Source organism: Struthio camelus, chromosome 1, assembly GCF_040807025.1.
Source record: "Struthio camelus isolate bStrCam1 chromosome 1, bStrCam1.hap1, whole genome shotgun sequence".
Taxonomy (NCBI): Eukaryota; Metazoa; Chordata; class Aves; order Struthioniformes; family Struthionidae; genus Struthio; species Struthio camelus.
In genome coordinates, this window is record NC_090942.1 from 98444259 (window position 1) to 98471736 (window position 27478).

At 40.0% G+C, this 27478-nt stretch overlaps 1 protein-coding gene across 1 annotated transcript; it reads right to left on the minus strand.

The window, feature by feature from the left end:
• Positions 1-110: 110 nt before the first annotated feature.
• TOMM70 (translocase of outer mitochondrial membrane 70) lies at positions 111-27130 on the minus strand. Its single transcript, XM_068960426.1, has 12 exons — positions 26815-27130; positions 16815-16988; positions 15349-15475; positions 12573-12682; positions 10490-10638; positions 9109-9316; positions 8363-8497; positions 7454-7561; positions 6641-6757; positions 5633-5730; positions 4961-5083; positions 111-3945 (listed from the first exon to the last, which is right to left on the minus strand). The coding sequence occupies exons 1-12, from the start codon at positions 27103-27105 to the stop codon at positions 3792-3794; spliced, it is 1794 nt and encodes a 597-aa protein (XP_068816527.1). The 5' UTR covers positions 27106-27130; the 3' UTR covers positions 111-3791.
• Between the last annotated feature and the right edge of the window lie 348 nt (positions 27131-27478).

Below are 27478 nucleotides of genomic sequence, written 5' to 3' on the forward strand. Positions count from 1 at the left end.
ATTCAGTGCCAGATCTCTTCCAGCGAGTGTTTTGTATCTATCTATCTGTGCTAATCACTGCATTTCAGTATCAGACTGTAGCAGAACTCTAAGAAAAAAGCCACAGAGCCTAAGGTGAAGTGAAAATTTATTAGTTGAAAAATAAATATAAAAAATTAACAATTCACCATCTGAGTCAGGTCTCCTGCGTTAGATTGGTGCCTGCCACATATTCAACAATCAGTCAGCAGTGTCAGCGATCACTGGGCTCCAACTTCTGAATCATAGCAGCTATTGTAGATCCATGTTTCTGTACTAATGCACCTGGCTCCTATTCCCAGCCCCCAAGTTCAACATGCAGAAACTAAACACTGTCTTTGGAAGATTAAAGAAGTGCAGGATTCTCAAGAGCTGACCGCTCCTTAATTTTGACAATGTAAAGTGCAGGCTGCACCAGACAAAATGAAAGTGTCCATGCATGTGCACAGACTATCTCCTCCCTTGGGATTCCAAAGGGGTGAGAACAGATGACAATTTGAAATGGACTTCTTCTTTGGTGAATTATGTTAAGAGATGACAAATTCAGTCCCAATTCAGTGTCCATCAATCAGGACAGTTTTCAACCAAGCACCTTGTTTTAGCAAGGCTTTTTAAGTGTCTCCAGTAAGCAATACTCTCTGAAGGGATATAAGCAGACTGCGATTTGTTTTTTCCCCCCAAATGAAAAAGTAAATAATCAATCCTTGGCTAAACAACAGTTGAAGCAATCACTACTCAATTTTTATATTGGCAGAAGACAGGCACTTTAAGTAACCATATTATACATATGCACCAATGTTCTATAAATATAGAAAACTAGCCAGTAACCACCGTGAAATAGCTCCAGAAGTTCAGCCTGCGTAAGTTTAAGTAAGTTCTTTTCAAAGGGAAGGCAGAAAATACAGTAATGCCTGCTGTATCTGTATTCAGCAGGAATGTTATTACCAGCACAGCTGGGGAGCCTGGTCAAAGCTGTAACTAAACTGGCTCAACTGCTCTTAACAGTTCCAGAATAAATTACAGTACTACTCCTTGGTCGACATTAGGTCCCTCTTCACTTTTTCATCTGCAGTTAGATCTTAATAATTCAAATCACAACTTCTACTCTCCTTTTTGGCAAACTTCTCTCCGTGTCCAAACAAAAACAAGGACAGCAGGGATTCAATGCAATCAGGATTAAGAGGCACAACAACTATGCATGGAAGCAGCTTCCCAGTCTCTGAGATGCATTAGGTTTATGTTAGTCTTCAGGACTAGCTTCCTACATGATTTTTACCAGATTCTTTTAAAATAGCAGCAATCATGTCGCACCACGGCTCTCAACCCCTTATTGAAAAAAAGTTAAGTAAATTCCCATGAACACGTGGCTTTAAAGCAAAACCTCAGCTATATCATCCATTAAAAAAAAAGGGAGAGAAAAAAAAAAAAGGCAGTCCCTTCTATCATACTAGAGGGGAGCCTGAGCCAAAGCCAACTGCATACACATTAACAGGATGTCAGCTACTCGGATTCCCAGCTTTCTTGGCTGGATCTCCTGTCCCCTGTAATCTTCAGCTCTTAACATTGTACCTCTGCAATCACAGAGACTTAGTCATTCTACGTCTCTTCCTCATTTGTTTCTTAAAGGTTCAAGTGAGAGACGATGAAAGGAAGTCAGTCATTATCAGCTCTTCCTAGATTCAGATCCTCAAGCAAGCACAGAGAACACTACTGCAGATTTGTGCCGCTTCACTTAGCATTAAGCAATCTTTCATCAAAACCTGTTCTTATACATGTCAGAGAGAGGTACTTGAAGGTAATATTTATTTGTTGAGTTTACAGGTGATATGTCATTTACAAAAAAAAAATTACAGACAAATGCATCCTTTCAGTGCAGTTTCAAACTAGTTCAAGAACAGGCAAAAATCCGTGATGATTTGGAATGCTAGTATTAGACAGCACATGCTTTTTTTCCCTTAATTGATTTGGGGGGTTGGGGGGGGGGGCAGTGGGAAAGGAAGGATGAAGAGGAGAAAATGCCAATGTAAATAAGGCCATGCGAATAAAAACTCCTTAGGAGAACAGGACACAGCAGTCAGTCTGGCCAATTTTTGTTCTCAAGTAATTGATGCAGAGAGCAGAAGTTCCAGAAGAGGTCTGATACTTGTTAAGTGCCATGCCCTTAGAGGCTGCCCATACCTTCCAATGCCTTCAATTCTACACCAGCGCTATGATTTCAGATAGCCTACTGAGCTAGATAAAATAGAAGGCTTACACCTTCATGTCTACTGTCTAGCATTTGAATTCTCCTTTGTAGTTGCTGGGAGAGAGGAAGGTCAAGTTGAAAATACAAGTTGCTGCTGTATGGTGTCACAACCAGAGAACAAGACAGTTTGACCACAGCTTGGGTTTTTTTTTTTTTTTAAAACAGTGAAATACATTAGAAAATTCAGCACAAGCAAATCTATTATTTTTAGGATGGGAAGAAGGTTCATCCAGTCACAACAATTTGGGAGAGGCAACATGGACCAACTTCAATACTAAAAAGACCAATCCAAAGCAGCACACAGTCCTCTGAAAAGTTCCTAGCTAAAGGAAGACTGTTTATACTACTCCTTAATAACTTGCCAATTACAGACTATTCTATTTGCAGAACAGTTGCTTCCCTTCTGCAGTATTTGTAGTCTTAGACAATACAGAGTCTAAAGAACAAAGAAACTAGTAAAAATTCCAAATTCCTTATTTGAAATTTCAGACAAAGTTCTGTTCTTTATCTCACTTAGTCTTGCAAAGGGCTCTTACAAGGATTAAGCTAGAACACAGCAGCCTCCGGAAACCGTAGAAGAGAATTTAGATGGGCTATTGGCTGTTACCTTTAAGCAAGAGTGTCAGAAACACATTAAGATTATACTCAAGCGTGACAGCTCTACTGCCAGAAGTGCTGCTTGTTCTTGAAAGTCTCCCTGAACCTTCCAGAACAATTTCCTGTGACATTCAAGTCAGGACTGCTGCACAGGAATGCGGCCTCTTGTCCAGCAACCTCTACACTGAAGCAGTGCCACCTGACCTCTTTCCCCCAACAGCCTTGGTACCAGCTCTCTCTCCAGTACGCTAGTGCCTTCTGGGGTAAAGATAAGGACTGTCAAAATAATTCCCTAATAGCTGCCACAGGACTGTTTCTAAGTAGTTATGCAGAAGATTGGAGGGGCTTGAAGGGAAAATTGTGCATGCTTGGATATATTTACAGGGATTCTCTCCACGTCTATTGGCTTAAAAAAAAAAAAACCCAAAAACCCTATTATTAAACAGTTCTGTAAATTAATTTTTTCCTTTTTGCAAAATTAAAATCAACTCTCAAGGATTAATTGCATATAAAAAAGAAACCTATTGTACAGCACTGACTAGTATTACCTTTAAAATCAACAGGAAAAAAAAAAAAACATGCCGTAAAATTATTTGATAAAGCAAAAATCGCCCACAACATAATCACCCAAAATGAACCAATGTAAAGTTTTTATTTGCATGGCCAAAATGTCTTCCATTTGTTCCCTTGCAACTTTATTTCCCTTAACACACTTTAAGGTTTTGCTGCAAAAGGAACAAGCTGCAACACCGCATACTTCCTTCAACAACCACTCCCACAACACCTAAATATTTAACAGATGTAACAAATGACAACACCACGAACGGGAAAAAACTAAGTTCCACCATTCAGCATGGTTTGCAACAGCATCTTTAGGGCTGGCTGAAGTGGGCAACTTCACTTTAGAAGGTCATTTCCTCCTCTTGTTTCTTTACAGTGTTGGTGGTTTCAATCCATACTTCTTTGCAACTTCTGTCTGGGCATAGGCAGCATCACAGAGTGAGTAGAGGTGGGCCATCTCCATTTCAGATTTGGCCAGGTTGATAGCTTTGTTGAACATTTCAATGGCTTTATCCAGATTGCCTCTGAAATAAACCAAAATGCAGTCCAGTTAAGACCAGCTAAGCAACTGTGGCATCGCTACACCATCATTTTTTTCCCCACAGGACTTACAGTATCCACTACTAACAGTTTGAAAGGACTTAGGAGGAACCACCATAAGAACTTGTGATGACGAGAAGCAAAGAGAGGGGCAACCTAAGCAACAACCTAAGTACCAACCTAGGCAACAAGGACAGCTGTTAAAGAGCGTTCCCCTTCAGAGCCCAACAGGTGGTAGCAAGGGGTAAAATATTCTCCATGGTCACCAAGCAGATTACACAGACAATGCCAGGACATCATAGAGAAGTCTTCAACTTTTCAACTAAATGGATTCCCTTCCCCCTTGGAAACAATTTGTGCACTTAAGAGGAACACTCCCATAGCAGAGACAAGAGCTCATGTTATTTAGACACAAGATGCTCGCAAAATTTTTCACTGCAGAAGTTTAGTTGTCTGCTCTTTTGATGGTTAAACATGTAAAGAAGCTTCTGTTATAATCTCAGCTACACCAAACTTTTGCATGATTTTAACATAACACACTGATGTAGAATAGTGTGTTAGTCTTTCCTCTTTACCCTAGGAGCTTGCAAACTGCAGGGTTGGATGGTAGTCAGGGCCGAGAGTCTAGCTCAGGATTCTTAGCACAAAGGGCTTGGGCACAGTAAGATACGTTTTAATACATCAGAGACACAGGAAGTCTAGTCATGTTTAATAAAAAGTTATTTTAAATGTAGGAGGGATGTATGTTCACATACACAGACTCATCTGCATGTTGTCCAGGAACTACAAAACTGGTAAACATAGGAACCTGCCAGACCATAAAGCAGAAATATGCCCCGACAAAGGAAGGTCTTCCCTAAGAGTTACAGAACAGAAATCAGGACTTTCAGTAAGAGCTGGCATCCCATTGTATTGGGGAGAAAATCTCCACAAACGTTTAAGATTAATGGAGAAAGCTAAAGGACTGCTATAATTTTTAACACGACATCTCAGCATTACCTTTGCACTTCAATCGTTCCCATGGTTTCATATGCAAAATCACATTTGTTATCAATTTCAATGGCCTTGCTTATGAGTTCTAAACCTTTGTCTAAATCTTGCTTCCATTGAAGCTGAAGTAAACTAAAAGAGAAAAAGAAAACTTAGAACAAACTTCATGTATCTGCATAACCCAGCCCATGCAAGCAGAAAAAAATTCCATACATAGATGTTAAAGTCTTAACGTAGGGTAGAGGGTAGTTTCATGGCTTTCAAAATGGCTTATGTGAAAGTCACTTTTAATAAGCTATGTTACTAGCCTAATACCTCCAAAGAAAGGTAAATTCCTCTCCAGAAGACTGGTTACAAGCTGGTTTTGTGAAAGAGAAAACTTCAGCACAAAACTCAAATTGAGATTGAGCTAAATTAAGAGTCAGATATACTTCATGCAAATACTCCGTTAGGAATGAGAACTAACGAAACTTTACTGAAACTTCAGCCTTATTTACAGTTTAGTCAAGAAAAAAAAAAGTCAAAAAAAAAAAAAGTTGTAGAAATACATTTAACAGCACTAACCTGTTTTCAGAGTTATTCCCCCTGGCTGAACTTATAGAGACAGACATTCAGTTATGCTTGATTCACCTAGGTATGCTAACTGCCCTTGACCAAAAGAACCACAAACTCGATACATACCCTTTATGAACATATGTAGTGGCATTGTCTGGCTCAAGGTCAATACATTTATCATACATTTCATCAGCCTTGCCAAACTGCTGTTGATCAGTTAGTGCCTGCATCAGAAGAGAAACCCATACATCAATATGCAACCAAAATATGCACTTTGTGTTAGGCTAATTCTAATTAAAACCATATTGATGTTGTGACTCTGGATTTATCTCTCCTATTGCAGAGCAGAGCAGGCCAAGCACATGAGTTACCCGAGTTTATTTTCAAAACTGATGCTTTTTAGAAAAAAAAAAAAGCAGCTAGGCTTTAAGTGCAAAGATTATTATCACAGTACTATCTGTAATGGGGGATCCGCAAGCAACATATGTTAAATATTCTGCAAGTAAAAATCATTCTACAAATCCGTACATGCAAGTCTCAACTTCTTCCTTTTTCAAGCCTACTTCATCTTTTCTTATCTTTCAAAATTATACCAAACCTCAAAGGAAACGCATCCAAACTGGCTACCCACTTAAAATCAGGGCTCCTAGTACTTAGTACTAGAACCAGCAGCACATTTTCTTAGAGAAGAAATGACATTGTTACAAGTGTATTTTACACATCCTGTACAAAAATCTACTTGCCCAGTGTATGCCATTTGTAGTAGAACAAAGCTGTTACCCTACTTCCACACATTCAACTCCTAGATAACCTGGAGAATCCATACAGTTCATCAAGTAAGATCTCATACACATGCAGGAATTCAAGGGGAAGTGTACGCCATACCTTTCTCCCCTAATAACCACCCTTACCCGTCATCCCTTATAACCTGCTCCACTTACCACTAATTCTGTCTGCTTCCTGTACCCCAGAACACCTACAACCTTTATTTCAGGTGGCTTATCAAAGGGTGTGCTTTATTCCAGCACTTGTTTTCAAAGATTTTTCAAATAGGATTCAAAGGAATGTTTGTTATCCAAGCTAAAAGGCCCATGAGAATGCAGTATTTTTTTTGAGAGAGAGAGAAAAATGTACCTGAGCATAGAGTGCATAGCCTTCAGCACACTTTGGAAATTTTTTTATGACATCTTCAAAGCCTTTCATAGCTACCTGCACAGGCAAAGGATTATTTCCTGTATATGCTTGGCGATACTATGAAAGAAGAAAAAAAAAAAAAGCAAGAAAAAAAAAAGGTTAATCAGACCCACTCATATCCCTGAGAGATGTGTGCGTCATGACAACTGCTTTACAGTTCTAGAAGGTGATATGTTGATGCACTCTACCAAATTTGTTTTTAAGCAACCTACCATACTTCCAAGTCTCTTGTATTAATGGAAAAATCATTGAAGGTGAAGAAGGGAAGCCATAAGGCCACGTAGATGCCAAGAACATCCTCCTTTTCAATGCCTGGAATACATCCTTTGTCACACCATGCAAAGGTGCCCCCAAGAGATTCCTGCATGCAGGGACTAGCTTGAAAGAGTTTGTTTCGTCTTTCTTGATGATGGCTCTGTGTTTTCCACACCACCAAAACTGATTTAAGTAAAGCTTTACGTGATATAATTAGAGTGAAGTTTTGCGTTTCTCTGCCATGAAACACAAAAGACCACCTTCTGTTTGAATAACGAACAGTGAAAAATAGAAGTGGTAAACCCTTACTCAAACTGAAGAAACTCTTTTGCAGTAGTTCTTTACCTTATTAGATATTTAATAAAATATTAAAATGTTCATTGTACTTCTTTACAATTAATTTGGAAGAAAATCTGAGGGGAAAGAAAAAACCAACCCACATTTTCAAGAAGCGCTTCAAAGAAAGAACACCCAGATAAACACCAGCATGTTACCTACCAGAGCAAAACATTTCTGTGCTTGAGCCAAGGCAGAATCAGGTCGCAATCGGATACATTCATCAAAATCTTCTACAGCCTCTTCTACTTGGTCAAGCAGGATTTTCAACTAACCAGAATAAAAGAGAATCCTATTTCTGTATTTAATCTGTGCTTCATACATGTAAGTGATACTTCAATTAGAGTCAGTTAAAGTTACCTCCAGTTCACATTCAGAACTATCTAGAGACTTAAAAAACCTGCGACGTAAACTGACAGAACATACCCGAGTCACCGGTGAAACTTTGGCTCTGTACACAAAAAGGCAATGTCCACAGGTCAGGATTGAGAATGTTTGCATTTTAGACTGCTGTGTCTCCACTACTGCTTTAGCATAGATTCTATACATTATCGTCAGTCTCCATAACTGTGCTGTATTTTCTCAAGTCACTTTGCCTCACTGTAGTTAATGTGAACTATATGGAAGTTTAAAATATTTTAATTTTTCAAATTTGCATTTCAGTATTTTTTCCTGACATTCTCCGTCCTCCACATGAGTAAAACTTACTTTGTCATTCGCTTATTTTACTGAGGAGTTATTTTTAAATGCCACTTTTCAAACTGCAGAAGCGTTTCATCCCCTTCAAACATCAAATAACACCATTCTTATCTGTGAGCTCTAAAGAGATCTAACACATTCCTGGAGAGAGACACTTGATCTCTAGAGGTCTTCTTTATCAATACAACTTAGCATATCTGTATATGGCAATGTTTGCTTTCTCGTCAAGCATCTTTTATATTACAATTCCAAGTTAGGAATTCACACTTTTCTAGTGCAAACAGTATAAAGTGTGTCTGATGATCTGATCTTTTCTTTTAGTATATACTGAATATTCAAGTATTAGGACAAAATCTCTATAATATTTTTTACTTGTCCTCGATGGTGGTAAACATCTGCATTCTGAGGATCAATATCAGCAGCCATGTTAAAGTCTTGAGTGGACAGCACAGGCTGCTGCTGCTGCATATACATACTTCCTCGTTTGATCAGAGCATTGGCTCGGAGCTATAAAAAGAAAAAAAAGTTCACATAAACATTAGGTACTCCAGCATTCGTCCAGATTTAGGACTTGGTTGCAATTAAAATAAACTTTTTCATTTGTTTAGTTTCTCCCACTAATAAATTTCATTCATTCTAAGCAGGAATAAATTTCATGTTGAGTCTACATCAATCAATACAAAGGAATCCCTTGCTTAATTGCAAGTCAGTCAACCTATATTTTCAATGGCTTTCCACCAACTGAAGAACCTTTTAAAAGCTATGTCCCCTATGGTTTCAAATACATCAGCATTTTTAGTAGTTCAACATACAAGTACAATTAATGTTTTTCTTTTATTTATGAATTAGATTTTTCAGCTCAGACAAACCTCTAATCGATTCCACTTCCTCTGTTCTTTAGTTTCTACTACTTAGCACAGCTGTCTCAGAAATAAAAAAATGCCTTGACAATACAATTCTCCAGGAATAAAACAACATAACAGTGTAAGAAAACAGAACGCTTCCATTAAAGTGCCTGAAAAGTTGGAAAAACAAGCTCTGAACTACACTGCAAGTCTATCCTCTAACTTTCATGCTTTCTCATCCCAAACTACAATCCAGCTGTGATAGATTCTTACCTTCACATTTGCACCTTCCATGCTGATAACCTGATCTAGGTCGGGTTTGGCGGCATTTGCATTGCCAATAAGTAAGTAGAAGGTAGCTCGCAGGAGCAAAGCTTCTGCCATGTATTTTCCTTTTGCTTCAATTTCTTTTGTGGTCTCACTGATAATTTTGTCGTAGTTCTCTTCTTCCATATATTGTTTTGCTCTCAAGTAGCCAGAGCTGTAAATGATGCGAGAACAGCTGTATATACATAAGCACTCGCTGAACACTCCAATTTCAGTTAAGCCTTTTTTTTTTTTTAATCATAACAAATAGTCACTTCTTCTATACTAAGTATTATATTCCATTATATTCCTGGATGGAGTCATCACAGATTCAAAACAATTTAGACAAAAAAATGCCCAAATTACAGTTGAAAGAAAAAGAAGGAAGACTTTTTTCCACCCCACCCTGACCTTCATTTGTCCCTTGAATTTTTGTCACAGTAAGGACAGCTATAATCTCCAACTTAAAACAGAAAGGCTGGCATGGTATTCCAGGTCAAAAAAATGAAATGTAAGAGTTAGCAATGTGCACTTTACATATGAAAGAGCAAAACTTAGAATAAATACTGCCTTGTTCTCAACTAAGCGTCCTGGATTCCAATCTGCCTGTAGATCATGACCTTCCATCTTGCTTAAAAAAACAATAATAAAAAAAAATCATGATGCTGTTTGCAATGGTTTCCATACTGAAAGCAGTAGTACCTTCCAAAAAATAAACTGGAAAGCAGTATATAGTAAGTTAAAGTACCATCATTCAAGTGGTGCTCAAGCTCTGCTCCAAAAAAAGGGGCGGGGGGGAGAATCCCCTCAAGCTTTTCTAAGCTTTTCTTTGTCAGAACAAACCTCTCATGTAGATGCAATCTGATTCTAAAAAGATAAATATCCTTTCAGCCTCAGTTGCTGTAGGTCAGAGTTTTCATTAACACAGAACTTTTTCCTAACCTTGTGTTTTCTCTTCCAATCCAAAGGCTAATTTTGCTCTCTTCCTTGGAAACTCTCCTTTGGTGTAAAATATCCCTTTTTCCAGAAACATCATTCAGCTGTCTTCCCATCCTCCCACCTCCTAAGCTTTACTATGGTCCCATAATAAACATTCAGCATGTCTTCCTGATTTCATTGTCTTCCTCTGCTTAACGGATCAAAGCCACCTACACTTTGGAACTAGCCCGTTGGCTTTCACAAAAGTTTCATTTTTAACACTGATCTTATTCCACAGGTTTACTTTAGTACCACAGGATTTCCCATTCAAGCATTATAAAACAACAGCAAGTTACAACAAGCAGAGTATCACAATCACTGAGAACTTAATTCCAATACCTAACAATTTCCAACTGTACCGTACACTCACTTTTCTTTTACTTCGGAAGCCTCTCCTTCCTTATCCTTATCTTCATCTGACTTGTCACCCTTTGGCAAAGGTTGGGAGATTATATCATCTGTGAAAGAGCTGAAGTAGGATTTAATGAACTGCGGTGAGGGCATCAGAGGCTCACGATTCTGAAACAAAGGGAAACATCCTTTTAAGTCACTAGATAGTAAGATCAGCTGGTAAAGGAGGAAATGGATAAAGAAACACGATGATAAAAAAAATCATTCAGGAAAGAAAAAATTTATGACTTTCCACTGATAATCTCACTGATGGTTTCATATTTTTGATTTGATAGTTTGCCATTCAGGGATTATTTAAGCTTCAGATCAGAACTTAATATCCATCACCAGTGGGAACAAAATGAAGATATTCAAGAGGGAAGGAAGGAGGCAGGATCATTCTGCACGGGATCATTTTGCATGCGTGGCTAGAAATGAGGACTCCTATGATTAACACATTAGCTGGGTGTATTGAAGTAGTACATGTGCATATGAGTTGGCTGAAAGACACAAGCTGGTAGTTTAAGCATTGGCCTGCATACACTACCTACAAGTTAAACCCTGACTTGCATTCAAGGTCAAATTGCCATTCAGAATCTACTTTTCTCTAGCTCGTCTAAGAAAAGCTGTCATTACAATGAAGACTAATGAGGCAATATCCTAATTCTGCCTGGTGCTTGGCCCAGATACTACACATTTTACTTTAAAACTGAGAAGAAACACCTCTTAGGTGCAAAATCCTTTGTAGAGCAGAAAAAAGTTTCTCGTTCAAAACGACCGCTGCACACAAGATTTACAATTCAGTCTTTCCTGTAAGAAAAGTCTGAACTCACTCTTCTGAATTTTCTATTAAGTTCTACCGTAACACTGCCTATTTGAAGCACACTCTATTTTATGATGCTACCACCATCATTCCAGAGGCACAATTCAGCCACTTGTTACCTTGACTCTCCACAATTATCTAGCATTTATAGGAAAGAAATTCAGAATCTCAAAACCAATGTGGATAAGTACTTCAGACATATTCACAAATAACAAGTGAGAATGTTCTGATGCCTCTCCTAACTTGTTTGTAAACCTACACACAGCCACTTAGAACTACAGCTGCTAGTTACCCTTATACTTCTATAATTCTCATTGCTGTGGTTTACAGACTTTAATACAAAGAAATCTGAGCGTGTCCAAGCAGAAAAGTACAAGTATGTGCAGCTATTTACAGAGATGGAGCAGAAAGAGACTGTGATCGAATGTCACAAACTAATCCATCAAGATGAAGGCTTATTTCTCAAGACAGAATCAGGAAATCTGACCACTAACAAAAAGGTCAGAGTTCATACTGCATCATGTTTTCTTATGTATTAAAAAAAAAAAAAAACCCACACTAAACACTTATTTCTTCATTTTTTTTAAAACCTAGGAATTCCCCTGTTAACTTATATGAAATTTCTATTTATAAAATAAGGATAACTTTGGGAAAAAAAGCCCTCAACCTTCCTTCGCATTTTACGTCAGTCATTACATACGGAACCAAAATTGTTAAGACATTTTTGATGACCATTTATAACCCTTCCTGTCTCAACACGTATCATAACTAACTCAGCCACTTGATAGGTGACTGAACATTTGGCCCATATAAACTATATCCCTATTGCTGTTCTAACACATACTGATACCTATCCTGTTTCCATTATGTTGCAATTCCCGAAAGGTCTTAAGTAAGGCATCCCACAAACTTAGTTCGGATGTATCCTGAATGTAGCAGTAAATTTGACTAATACTATACACAACTCAAAGTCTAAGGGGAAAACAATCAATCATTTTACTCAAATCTGTAAGAAGATTGTACAAGTTAGAAATAGGCCTCTCTTCCTAAAAAGGTTTCAAAAAGCCTAGTACATGTCCCAGTGGAAAACATCATAAGTAAAACAGTAGATTCACACTAAACTGTTGTCACCAACTGAAGGCAGTGACTTGCTTATAACAACTGACAAAATGCTAACAATCAATGTGTCAACAATCAGGCAGGCAGAATCAGAATTTGTCCTCAATATCACAAGTCTTACCTTATATTTCTCTTTGGCCTTTTCTTTCCCAAGGAGTTTAAGAACTTTATCAGCTAATAACATACTTTGCTGGTTTTGAAAGGCTTCTAAAATGCAAACTGCAGTGACATCTAGGGAACAACACATAAAAGTGAGATTAGTAACCATCACAGGTCGTTTTTAAAGTGCAAAATGCACAACTAGTACAATGAGTCTCTGTCAAACTAATGCACATCCTATTCATGGATGAAAGCCTTCACATTTCTAGTTGCTGTATTTGCCATATTTTCCAAAATACAAAATTTGCGTTCAAAGTGATTTCTTTTCCTAAAAGGATTTCACCACAGCAGACGAAGGTAGTTTTGTTTTGTTTTGTTTTTTAAATCTACAAACATCCTTAAATGAATAGTGAAATTCCGTACCTCCAATGGGGGCTTTCAACATTTTGTAACTTTGAAGACAGTAATTACATTCAAATTATGTTCATGTTAAAAAGTGCTAACACAGCTTCTCTTCCTAATTGGTCCTAATTTTCTGGTTTTAAAATTCAAATTCAGTCCAATCACATCTCGCTCCTTTCTCAGTTTGAGAAATCTTCCCATATTATATCACAAATTTTTCTGCTCACCTCTGTGCCTTTGGGAATGAGTAAGTTAGAAAGAAATTCCCTGCTGACTCATCTAAAGTGCTAGCCCACACCGTATCACAGAGCCTCTGCACTTGTAAACCCACTGTTGCCTGAATAATGTTTTGCAGCACTAAATGAGCCCTTTTGGCACATTATCACTGCTTCGCTAGGTCCTCAAATTTTGCTGAGTAATGTAATACTACCACTGATTTTCCCTATTTAATTTCTATATAACACCCGGTCCCATTCACAGAAATAAATTAAAAAGAAAAATCCTAGAAAAAGGCTTACCAGAAGCCTAAAATACCATTCCCATGAAGTCACTGCGTAAGGTTATTAACTGAAGATCAACAGAGTTTGGATTTTAAATTCAAACAGTGCATTGCAATGAAAAGCGACTGTTCCATCCCAGACTTTCAGTACAGTTTCTGTAACCCTGCACTGCTACAGAGACTATTATGTGATCATTTCTATCAAAACTCCCCCTAACTCTGGCATGGTCAAGAAGCACAGAGGAATCCCTGGGAAAAAAATACTACAGCCAGAAGCAGTGTGCAAGACAGAGCACACTAGTACTCTATTATACCATATTATGTGCCTGGCCAATATGCTTTGCCCAACACAGGCAGCTGTAAGCCAGCGCCCAGACTCAGGTGAGGCAGCAGCGTCTTTACAGATCATACTACCAGGGAGCACCAGAGTTTTTCCTTTGCTTTCCTCTATTGCACAGATGTACCCCACTTCCTGAGATTCTACTGGCCCCACACAATTGGTAGTATCAGGGACCATCTTCTTAGAAAACTTAGGCAGTTCAGAAAGAGCAGACAATTTTCAAGCGCATCAGACGTTTTTTCAGATCTGAAACAAACCGCAAGCTAAAAATGAAGTACAAGTTGAAAACAATTGCTACAAACATTACTGCTACTAGCATTATCAGAAAATTACATTTAAAAATTATCGTGCTGTTGCAGGGACCCTTAATGTTTCCTGCATCTTTTGTCATCTGTCAGCTTATCACAACTACAGAAGGTCTAGATTTTGTTACAGGACTCCGGAAGCGCAGCTGTTCTGCAGCAAGGGAGTGGTGTACTTAGCAAGTGTTCTACGGACTCTTCTGAAGTCACTGAGCGATTGCAAGGGACTGGACTCAATGACCTAAGCAACCCCTTCTAGACCCTATGCTCCTACAGGGCAGAAAGGCAACTTGCCAGTGGAGAAAGGAGAAAAAACAACAACAAAAAGACAGAGTGCACAGATTTTCCTCATCTCATTCATCTTGTAGTTTAGCAGATCTAATTCTTAGCTGTTACACATAATAAAACTGATCTAGTTTCCTTAACAGTTAGATTCACCAGCTACCAGAACACCACCTTATTTCTTCTTTGATAATAAGCATTGACACAGCTGAAAATTTCATTTGCCTTTTAATCTTGCTTCAGCAGGAGTAATTTCAGTTGATGAAATTTAAATGGACATTTTCAAACAGTGCCACTTAGTTCAGAGGTACCTTTGGACAACACATCTGACCTCTAATTCTCCTTAATTTTGATGGCTTTTCAGTCACATCCTCCTGACAGTTTGTAATGCGTTCTGTTAGGGGATATTTGCAAGGATTTGATACACTACACTCTGCCAAATACATAATGTTAATATAAAAAAAATAATTATCAGAAAGAAATACTACTGAAATGGTTTTTCCTTTAATTTCCTGCCAAATGAATTTAAATGACTGTCATACTGTAGCTTCTGACTGCATCTCTCTACCTGCAGAAACGCCTTGGTTCCTCCTAGAGGAGTTCTATTTCTCTACAATGGATAGGGAAGAAAGTTTGTTATGGCATGGAACTAGAATGACTGTTGCCTCAGCACGTTAGGTGAATTCTGCTTTAAAACGTAGGGAGTTTCCTGGAAACAGGATATCCTATATGGTTACAGTAAGATCAATTTCTCAGCAACTGTTTCAGATCTAAGCTAAAAAACAGAAAAAAGTTTCTTCTTACAATAGAAGAAAACATTTGTGGTAGCTAGGAATGTTTTTTAAATACATAATTGTGTACTACCGGAGTTACAGAAGGAAAAAAAACTAAACAATCACAGAAGTATTACTGTCTCCAAAGTGCCTGAGCTAACTAATTCCACTTTTAAGTGCACACACCAAGAGACACTCACCTTCTAAACATTCCTTCTTATTGTCTAGCTTCTCATGAGCCTTGGCGCGTCTGAAGAGAGCTTTTACGTATTTAGGATTAAGCTCAACAGCCTTTGTGCAATCTTGTGCCACTTCTGTCCATTTTTGCTGTGGGCAGAAGAAGAGCATGATGAAGGAGGTCCTACTCAGAAAGCTGCATTATATTAGCTTTTGCTACCAACCCCGGGGTCGTGCCCACCTAACAGAGGCTGCAGTTCCCAGGGCTCTGGTTCTACCTGCTTGCTTCTATTTCTGCAAGTTTCTCAGTAAGAAACTGCCAGCCACCACTGGAAGCCACCTGCACCAGAAGAGCCACAAAACAGAAAAGGAATTCTTACAGAAAAAAATGAAACCAGACAGTTGTACGAAGCATATGGAAGAGAAGGAGTTGATACAGAGATACCTGCAGGAGCTAATGATGGGACTGAAAGACTGGCACACAACAGATGGCAGAAATAAGATGAAAATATAACAAAAACCAACACACAAGGTTAACCAAGTGCTAAAATACAATGTTATTTTAAGGTACTATTGTTATTTTAATTTACTATACTAAATTACTTCAAAGGGATGATATATGAATATGTAGGAGTAGAGCTGGTCTAGGCTATTAAAAAAATAAAACCCTATTAAATATAAAAAAATAATATTAAAAATTAAATATCAAAATAGGCTTTTCTAATAATTGGAAGAGAAGAACCACATACATTTCTTAGGCATTCATTATTCATAAATTAGTGTCATAAGTAACATTTGTTTAGATAAGAACTGTGTTTTATTCCTCCTTAACTTTCAAGGCTAATTTCTCCAAGCACCCAGTCTCTCACTTGATACTTTAGACCATGCAAAGCCACTTTTCCCACTCTTGAGCTCTTCCCAGCTCTCCAATTTGACCTCAGAAGTAAGTTTGCTGATACCATAATAAAAAACATTAATCCATTTCTAAAACAACTATCAAGTATACATAGCTAACAACTAAATGTTAGTTCCACATACACAAAATTTGGGCTTTTGTAGGACGTGCGTAGTTTTGTATTAGCTTTTGAAGTAGCATCCCACCAAAATATTTAACTTTCACCGAACAGATACAAAGACACACATTCACAGAGAGAAGCAGAACTAACAGGTATGCAAGAAGGCTGTTCCAGAGGATAAAAAATTAAAACCTCGCCTTACAAGAAAAGGACTACCTTGCCTTACAAGAAAGGGACTAGGAAGACACATAAGAATTTCATAAGATAGACTGAGACGAGTTAACAGAAAATAATTTTAAATATATGTGGAAAAGTATGATGAGCTAGTGAAAAATTATAGCTGCAAGCAATGGCAGCCTGTTTCAAAGGCAGTGGATATCACCATCTGGGAAACTTCAGTGGACAGAAATGTCAAAACATATAACTTACATTGTAACTTTTTAGAATAAACATGATTAAGTTTAATTTCTTACCAGTTGTTCATAGGCAGCAGCTCTGTTCTGATAGAAGGTAGAAAGATCAAGGTTCTTCTCAGGAGGGCACAGGCTAATAGCCTCAGTGTAACACTGAATAGCTTGCTCATATTTTCCTGCTTTAAAGTATTTGTTTCCTTTGTTCTTGGCTGCTTGAGCTCTATCAAGAGGGCTCTGAAAAAGAAAAGTGAGCGATCAGTTCCAATAAAAGTTTCACAGCAAGCAAAAGGTGCACCTAAGGGCTGATCTTCAAAGATATAAAATGGATCTGGGTGCCAAACTCCAGGATGGACTTCTGAAAACCCTTCTCCTTCCAATGTCTGGAAAAACACAACGGACTCTCTCTTGCAAGCACGTAAGAGAGCAGAGCAGCTTTTAAACAGATTCACTCCAATGGTATCAAACAGGGCAGTGATTTTTCTTTAGAAAGCTAGACAGGTTTTAATGTTACAAGTAGTGATCAGAAGAACCAGAGACTAAAAGCGTGAAAACAAATGAGCCTTCAAAACAGTTCAAATAGAAAAAGTTTCCACCTGACGGACATGTAGCCTGTAAGACCCGAGCTGACTCAGCAGAATATATATAATAAAAGAAAAATACTCTGTGAAAAGACCTACTGAACAAGATGAGTAAAACTTGCATAGAAAAGCAAACACGTTTTGCCTTCCATACACTAGATAAATTACTAACTCTTTTAAAACCTCACACAACCTGCTCATCCAACCTCAGGCTGATAAAAAGTGCTGGGCCGCCACAGTTGTCATTTTTAGCAGCAGATGGAAAATTTTGTTAACTGGCCTTGCTAAACAGACCTTGCCTGCTGACTGTCTGCATTTCTGGAGAAATCAGCATGCGCATGCAACCTCTAAACTTACAGAGCAGTTATCAAATATTGTAGTTTACAAGGAATCAGATATAAAAAGACCCTCTTCAATCAAAGAGCCATGTTTCTCATTCAGTAAATACGCAGCTGCAGAAAATACTAAACACTCCTCTTCCTCAGATGTCACTGAAGAAAATACAGAATTATCTGCCATGTCTGAGCTATTCCTCTTTCACAGTCCAGCTTCAGTGGTCACATGGGCAGTTCCCAGCTAATGCGCCAGACAACGAAGTGAACAGACGTATGAGAATACATACCTTCTTTCCCTCCTCAGAGAGGCTGGAAGAACAAAAAACTGGAGGCAGCAATGTCTTAAAACAGTTAGCTGAGGGATTCACTAGGTCTCACCTGCTGAATCACACACACCGAAAAGATCATCTAGGATTTGTTGCAGTTGTAAATGCTGCCCTTTGACCATATTTCTCTCTCTCCTCCCTCGTCCGCTGCTAGTGTCACAAACTACACTCAGACTGCTCTAAGACAAACTTTGAAGCATCTTTTCATTTCATCAGCCTTTTTCCCCTGATATCTGCTGAAGTTTCACGCCAATCTGATCCTTTTTAGCATCAACATGATTTTTTTAACTGAAAAGCTGGAGGGCAGGCCAGTAGCTGCAGTACAGCTCCTCATTTAAGGCTTGGTTTCCAATCATGGCATGAGTGAATCAGATAATGGGTGCCAGCCTTAGTTCCTGCATAAAAATAAGCATCCAAATAGAATAGAAATACCCTACAGGCACTCTCCTGAGGAGAGGCTTACCAGTAGAGCCATATAAGGGAGAGAATTTCTTAAATACTCCTACTGCCAGAAAAGCTCTTCTCTCAGAGTTCTCCAATCACTCAGAAACCAACCTCCATCTCCGATATTCATAGAGCAAAAACATCTGCACCATTTGTTAGGTTTTTGCTTCTAATGATTTAAGTTCAATTTGATTAAAGATGATTAACATCACCCCTCTTTATACACTGTGTGTAACTCAGTGGATACACAAACCAGAACTGGAGCGCAAATATTTTTACTGAGAGCAAGTGGCGGTATATTTGACAAGCTGTTACTTTAAAACTCAGCCCAAGTCTGAAAGGAAGGTTACGTTTACTCTAAATATGTTCTAAATGTGGCTCCCAGTACAACAACTCTTACTGTTCTCTTAACTAATACACACAGCAGATAGAAATTAAATTACATAAAATCACTTGGATTTTTCCTTCTGCGTTCCCACAGCAAGCCACAATAGAAATTTCATTGTGAAATAGGTTACAAAATTCAGTGGTGTTCCAAGTTACTTCCTACCTAAAAGGAAGCATACAGCACGATATGCAAGCCACACCACACATTCAGACCTGTACTCCCAGTATCAACATTCTTTAACTCTGCTGAGATTCAAGTCTACACTGCAAACAGAGAGGGAAACAATTTAATCAACTCTGTGCTGAGCATATATTTACATTCATTTACTACTTTGCGATCACAGGCAATTTCTTCAGCCCACTCTAATACCTGTTTCAGGCTGGCCTGACTTTCTCTTCCCATCCTAGGCAGTCTGACAGCCCTGCACTGTCGTCCCAGAGCAAAGATGTGTGCCACAGATGAGGACTGCAGGATAACACGCAATGGCTGCTCCAGCGTAAGGTGTGGGATAAGAACTGTAAGTGGCAGCAAGGAGTTTGTAGTTCTGAGGCTGTCACTGCCTGCTCCTTGGGAAGCATGAAGTCGTAAGATAAGCCTAACTGCATGCAACAGGGGCCAAAAAATCCTCAGAGAGCACAGGCGTGATGCCACAGGAAAACCCACCAAACTTAGTAACCGTTTTACCAGAGCAAACTTTGAATAACAGTAACAATGCCACAGACCAGAGAGAGAACTACAAGGAAATTAATTACTAAATAGATGCTCATTCAGTAATTACTCTCCGTCCCATGCACTGCATGATGCAAGAAATTTGGGGGTGGGAGGATTAGAAAACAGTATGTTATCATGTAATAAAGTGCACAGTAATGTCCACACAAGAAGAAAATCCATTTTTATTGTGCTACTGTAAACTTGACTCCTAACTTTTAAGTGCTTATCTCTGCAACTTTAGGCACGCTATTCTGCTATTCCTTTGTATGCGTATAATATATCTGAAAGGCAGCTGTTTTAAAAGTGAAGGCTCCTACAACTCTGTAAACCAATAAGCCCATTTTGATAAGGACCTATAGGGAGGAAAAAAAAAAAAGTGTGTAACATTGCATACCCGTGAAAAGAGAACCCTAGGCAGACTGTACAGAAACTGTGGATTACAATAACAACAAAACGTTTTATCTGTGGCTTCAGGTCTGAATGCTTAGAAAACACAGTGCCAAGTTTTGAACTCAACTCTCTTTCTAAATAATGATGAGATTCATTTTCTTAGCAATCAGAAAACTCTTTTACTACAGAAAAAAACATACTAGAATACAGTCGATTAATTTATGTGTCTGGTGTAGAAAAATCACTGATACAGTCATAGAACAAGAAGTTTCTCAGACATGCCCCAGAGAAAAAGAATATAGCTTTTATTTTAGTTTTACGGAACTTAACAATATTTATTAAGTAACACATTTTTAAGACAAGCATAACAAATTCTGTTTCTAAATTACCTGTTCAAGTTAACTAACTGTGGTATAACCTGCTGAAGCCCAAAATATTAAAAAGCTAAATCCATGCCTGTCTTCTTTTGCTTTGGGGGGTATGTGTGTGTTTTAAGGTATTAAAGAACTCATGTTACATTATATCCTGGAATCTTTTCATAACAGCATAAATAAGAATACTAAAATAAATCTTAATATAGGATCATTTTTTGAAAGAGTTATGTTAAGTCTTAGATTTATCCCTGACCTACTTTCTGCATTTTTTTGAGCTTCTTCCCCTCTCAGCCCTGTTGCTACAGGAAGATGTACACAAATAAGAAACTGACTCATTAGCCAAAGAAAGTTCATGCACTTGCAGCTGTAATAATTCTAGACATCATTTACCACCAGACTGAAAATATTTTCAGACAAAAATGGCATTTATGGTTTTAAAGGCCACAGTGCCCGCATCGCATCTTGCAATTTCATGGCTTCTGCTCACCTGACCCATTGCAACTGTGGTTACTACAGTAGCATTCAACATGGCGCGCCAGACACATTTGACCCTACAGTGAAGGACCTTAGAGAGCAAGAACTTCTCTCACATAGTTTGTCATCTCTTAGTCAAGGAATCGGGAGTTAACAAGCGAGGCAGCAAAACAAAATGAATGAAGTTCATAATAACATAGCACTGAACATGCCACAGGTTCTTCTGAATACGTGACCAGCAAAGGCAGAGCAACAAGTTGAAATTGGCTCACTTGCTTTGCTTTGGATTAATTCTGATGAGCATACAAGAAGAACTATTTAAAAGTTTCTATTTAGCTGTACGATGGCACTCCATTTACAGACTAGTTTATTTTTTCAAATTAAAGTACAAACTACAGTTAGCTTTTATCCTCCAAAGAGCAGTTTTAGTCTGTTCCTTGCAAGTAAGATTTCTTTCTATTCCCAATCTAACCAAAAAGGAATTTTATTTCATCCTCACCAAAGACAACGGTGACATGCCACAACAGATACTCCATCCAAAGACAGAAGATACACTTTCAGGACACTAAGGTCTTGAGCTGCAACTTGCACTACAGACACTGAATGGAACATGCTGGGAATGCAGGGGCTTCCAGTGTATTTTCACCACAAAGCCAGAGGATAGCACCCCTACCTGGAAGCCAGCAGAGCAGAAAGAGCCTCCTATAAAAAGGTCTGCTTTTCATGCTCACTTCCATAAGAGTCTAGGATCCCACCGCAGCCATTTGGAATTAAACATTTGCAAAAAAATAAACTTTTCATTGTATTTTTATGCCCACGCGAGGGATCTTCTCTAAACTTCTTATCACAACCATATTCACGCTAACAAATAAATTGACAGCCTGTTTCCTATAGATGCAACTGTTTTTGTTATATTAAACCTGCTCAGAACAAACCAGTAAGCATTAAAAAATACCTATCATCACAAGATTCTTTTGTACTTTACAATTCCACAGATACCAACACTAAAGCAGTAATTGCAACATTTTAAACACTTCCTGAGGCATACCATTTTTCCCAGACCTGGGCCCACTTGTGTGCCCACAACAAATGTCTGACACAGCCACACCAAAACAAAATACACTGTTCTCCATTACAGCTAAAAGCAGACAGGACAATTTCTTTCTGACATGCATGGTAGTCTATTCTGCTGTTTAGCATACGTTCATAACACTCACCGTTTAGATGCCTCTACAATAGTCATGCTGCTAAATACTCAACAGGCTCCTCAGGGTAAAAATACATGTCTTTTTCATATCTTGAAGGAGCTTTCTGAATTCGAATACAACTCAGAAGTTATGTGCAGTTATCATAAAAAATAACATCTCAGCATTTAGACTGTCTGTTCACTAACAATTGTCAAACCCTGGAATTTAAGTCAAAGGACACTTGTGCTTTTGAGCGCTTGCTTATCTAGGCAACTAAAGGAGTAGATTCCTGGCTATCTGAAGACAGACAGCACAGATAAAATTTGTTAACTGTTGCTTTATCCTCAACAGATCTACTTTCTCACAAAATACTCAGAAACTGCATGTGAACAACAGCCACTTAATAGCAATAGACTGCCAACTGCAAGAACAAAGCTTGGTAAGCTCCAGCAATGCCAATAGGGTTAAACCAGCAGCTTACAACTCCCTTTGTATTTGAGGGACATTGTTCTTCAAAGCACAACAAGGAACGTGCTGCCAGTCAATGATGACAGTGAGTCACAGCAGAAACACGAGCAGCAAGTTACAGCATTTTCTTTTGGCTAATAAGGATTTGCATGAGCCCTTGCCTAACACATGATATGCAAGATGGTATCAGTCTTAATTTGTCAACTTGCAAAGGATGCTCTGTACTGGACCTCTTTCTTCCTCTCCAAGTGACAAGATTAAGAGATCCTCTAGACCACATCAGCCACCAATAAAAAACAGTGGTTTTTTTCCACTGCTACAGAATCCCGATACTTACATTTTTTTGGACTAACATTCATCTCACCGTTGTTATCTCAGACCTATACTGAAAGGTATTAACTGAGTGTAGATCATTTTAAGATTCTCATTAGCACTGAAACCACTATGAGAGAGGAAAAAAAAAGAGTCCTTCCATATCAACTTAAGATGCAAATTCAGAGGGCAAACAAGGACATACTAGAGTTATAAAAAATTAAGCTCAAATTTACAGTAAAATTTGTTCAAGTTGTCCATCAGTCACCTCCTTTTTAATGAGTTCTAATGAGTCTTGCAGGCCTACTATGAATAAGTAAGCTGCACATGAGCTGCCAAGGCTCTAACAATTGTTCTACTGATATCACACACATTTAAGGGTTTTCTACACCTGTCCAGTACAGCTGACATGAAACATAGTACACTTACAGTAGGACAACAGATTTATTAGGCAACAGGTGCACAATACAACAAAGATGGTTTTTTACAGATTTCAGTTAGATTAATTCAGACTAAGTGCATCTAGACAAAGGGTTATAAGTCCCTCATACAGGGATCTAATATTGCAGTGCTGGGATAGGCAACACTCAGCAAATTAAAATAGATATTGGAAAAAAGCCATACTGGTTAGCTGTTGATCCTGATACGTGGCATCACACAAGCCAAGAAGTTTGGCCACTTTCACCCACCACTGTGCTCAAATGAGTATACCCAGCTCAGAGGAAAATGTCATGCAAAGATAGTGGACTGCTGGAGACCCAAGCTGCTTTGCCTGCACCACACAGAACTGTGCAGTTGACTAAACAGTTCAAGAATCTCTGCTCAATGCTTCCTGGCACCTGAAAACCCAGCATTAGTCTAGGAGCCTGCTGAAACCGTTGACGGGAGAGATTTGGACTACTGCACACTTTCTGAAGGGAATGATTTCAACTTAAGGGGGGAAAAAAAAATATTGAAGCAACCAATGCGTTACCTAACTGACTAACAAGCATTTCTTCCTATCAGACAAGCAGAGTATAAACATACTAACAAGTTACTGTGGAGTAAGTAAAAAGCAAGAACCAACTAGGTATCAATTACTAAATAGTAACTGCCATTATAATATATAATGGTATATATATAAAATAATACCCCCGCAATAAATGCAAAGCAGTTTACTCCTCCAACATGTTTAAGCTATGGCAGTACTTACAACAAAGTAAGAGGGCACATGAAAAGCAATTGCTATTTCTGATGCATCTCATCCAAACTTTGAGAAATAACGACAAGTTCTGTAATTAACAGATGCAGTTTAATTTCCTGACCTTTGCGGTTCCATAGCTACATTTTTACCATGAGCACTTAACTGGTACAAGAATACCAGTTTTCTCTACTGGTGAGGAGCTGTGCTCACAGGAGGAGCAATCTCAGAAGTAGATCAGCTTTGCCCAATATAGCACCTACGCTGAGGGCTTCTGCCAGCACAACGTCAGTCACAGATCGTACATTTGGCCAGTGCACCTATGCCAAGAGAATCCTTCAGTGCAGACACAGCCTGGGGAAAAACATGATGCTTCAGCAGCAGGTAAAATGAAAGCTTGAATCGTAGGCAAATCAGTAAGAAGTCTGAATAAAGAATAAGGAAGGTTTTAGATCTAGACATTTTCAAAGAACAAAAAAAATTTAAGGTGGTGGCTTCAGATTCAGATCCATTCAAATGGATACAGAAGTTGGCTCAATGAAATACACACACACACAAGTCTGAGTTTTCATTTATATGTATGATTAAAAGAATAGTTACCACACACACACAGAGCTGTTGGTAGTATATCCATTGCTGATCTATGTATTTTCTAACGGACTTCCCACTTGTGTTTAAACTCTGTTGGATTTCAAATGCAAATATACAAAGTGATGAAGAGCCAGTGATCCACTTTACACTAAAAAAAAAAAAAAAACCCACATCACCACATCAGAAAGGCAGACCAATACAAGGCAGGTACCTAACAAGAAGAACACCTGCAAAGTTGTATTTTGGGTCAAGAGTCATAAGATATCAATAATATCCATAACTAACAGAATGTGTGTGGAAATGTGAAAGCTACATGGCATAATCTCTGTGGCTATGAGAAGCTGGAAAGCAATCTTCCCTATACACCTAAAGCAGTTAAGGAGCAGCTGCAACCATATTAATTTTCCAGCTGCAGACATATTTTGACTATTGTCTCATCTGATCAAGCAAATCAGGTACTATCTTCGACAGCTTTGCTAAGTCATATCCCTTCTTTCTTTACAGCATGCAATGACACTTTTCAAGGAACTCTGGATCATATCATTCATCCATATACTTAAAAAAAAAGTTGAATTTTTTAAATTAGGTGCGACATTAAAAGCTATTTCGTGCTTCAAGGACAACTACAGAAGGGCTGCAAACCATCTTCAGATACATAGTGCAACCCAAAAACACAATCAAGAAATCCAAAGCTAACCTACTAACAGCAAAATCTCTGCAATTACACAAAGGTCTGGATGGTCCAGCTACTCCAACAGTAGCCTGCAACCCGGAGCTCACATGCGGCAAGCACACTGCCACAAAAGTGCTAGGCACTGCTGGCAGCCACTAGCCAAAGCTACCACAGTAAACAAAGTTTGATTTTGTCCCTGGTGCCTTACTTGCGTGACACTGTTGCTTGTGAACTAACAACAAAGAACTGCCTTTCAACCATTTGCCCCCAGGTCCAGTATATGTTTTGCAGCTCGCTGCACTACTAGCCATGCCTGAAGGTATCTGTGATTCAGTAGTTGTGGAAGCTCCCAACCTCCTCACCCCTCCCATGTGTTCCTGCCACTGTCCGCCCACTCACTTGCATAACATTAATCTTCATCACTGAAATGATCAAGGTTAAAAACTGCTTTTTCCTATGCTGCAGTTATTTTTTTTTTCCTCCAGATCATCTCTGAGAGGCAGTTTAAACTGTGGCCCTCCAATTAAGAGCAATCCAGCTGGGACACAGGCTATGGTATGAGGGAACAGAAAACGCAGGATAATCTTAATAGGACTCTGTCACCAAAGGCAGTTAGCTCCAATATGCCAACAGAGCATACTTCCATGCCTTCCAACTTCCAAAAAACTCACTTCAAGAGAGTTGCACGTCTGACCTGCATACAGAGGGTTAAGAGCACTGGAAAACAAACCTTCAGACAACAAAAATCAGAATGCTGATTATGTTCCTCACCCAACCAGTTTGCCAAATTTAAAACTGTAAACATACTTGTCAACTGTAGCAACACCTCAATAATACAATGTGACTGTCAGTACATCTGTGATAGCAGATGTGAAGAAAGTGCATCTCAGAGATATTTTTCCACATACTGGCACAGAAGAGAATCATAGACCTCATTCTAACTTTGATTTTCCCTATTTTCTTTCAATTTCCACACAGACAGTTTTATTCTAAAATTCTCAGAAAGTTTATTTGCAACAGGACAAACGCGAGTTCAGACAGCGTACCTACTTAACCAAACTCTGCTCTAAAAATCTCAGACACTTGAACCGTACGGCCTCCGCGTTTCCACGGAAAACGCTTCAGCTTTTAAAAACCCTATGTTTTTTATTTTCCTGCTCTGCTGCACGCAGTGTCTCAGGCTAGCTAACATAGAAGCGATCACAGACCCCCTTTTTTAAATATCAGCCTCAGAAGCAATCTACTCACAGCTACTGCGCTGCTCCGCGGCACGAGCACCTTGGCTGACGAGCCGCCCGTTTCCAGACTCGCGCCCCCGCCACCCCCCGGGCAGGGAGGTACCGCACCCCGCGGCCCGCTCAGCAACGCACTTTTTCTTTCCAAGCAGCCGCACCGGCCGCAGAACAAACCAGCGCGCTCTGAACAACGGCCGACCGGGGCGAACAGCGCTGAGCAAAAAAAAAACCTTGACGATTCGCACCTAAACGCGGCCCCCAGCCCGCACAGACCAGCCCCCTCCCACAGCCCTTGAGCGCGACAGTTGCCCCCAACGGCTGGGACAAACGGCCGTTGCGGAGTGGCGGCGGGGGGGGGGGAGGGGCGGCACCAACCGCCGCCGCACGCACTCACCGTCTCCTCGTGGCCGGGCCCATCGGGTTGGCCGCCGCCGCCGCAGGCGCCGGGCCCGGGGCTGGCGCGGCCCTCGGGGGTCTTCCGCTCGCTTGCGCCCTTGCCGCCGCCGCGGGCCGCCCGCCGCCCCCACAGGTAGAGCGCGCCGGCGCCCAGCAGGATCGGCGCCCCCAGCACCAAGGCCAGCTGCCAGCGGGACAGCCCCGCGCCGCCGCCACCGCCGCCGCCGCCGCCACCGCCGCCGCCGCCACCCCCCGCCGCCACCGCCTCCACGGGCTTCGAGGCGGCCATGACACTCTCGCAACCGCCGGCCCGGGGGAGGGGAGAGAGGGGTCACCGGACACCGCGGGCACGCCGGGAGGGGAAAAAAAAAAAAAAAAAAGAAATAATAAGGTCACGGAAGCACTTCCGCCCGCCTTCGCCGGCCCTGCGCCGCCGCCGCCGCCTGCCGGCCGCCCAAGGCGGCGCGCAACGGCAGCGGCAGCGGGGCCCGCGGCGCCGCCCGGCAGGGGGCGGTGCCCGCGCGTAACCGCGCCCCCGTGGAGCGGTGTCGCCCATTATGGTGCCCCCCCCCCCCACGCAACTCCATCCCCTTGTCGTGGTGCCCCCTATAAAATGGCGCCTTCTCCCCCCCCCCCCATAACGGTGCTTCCTTGGAACAGCA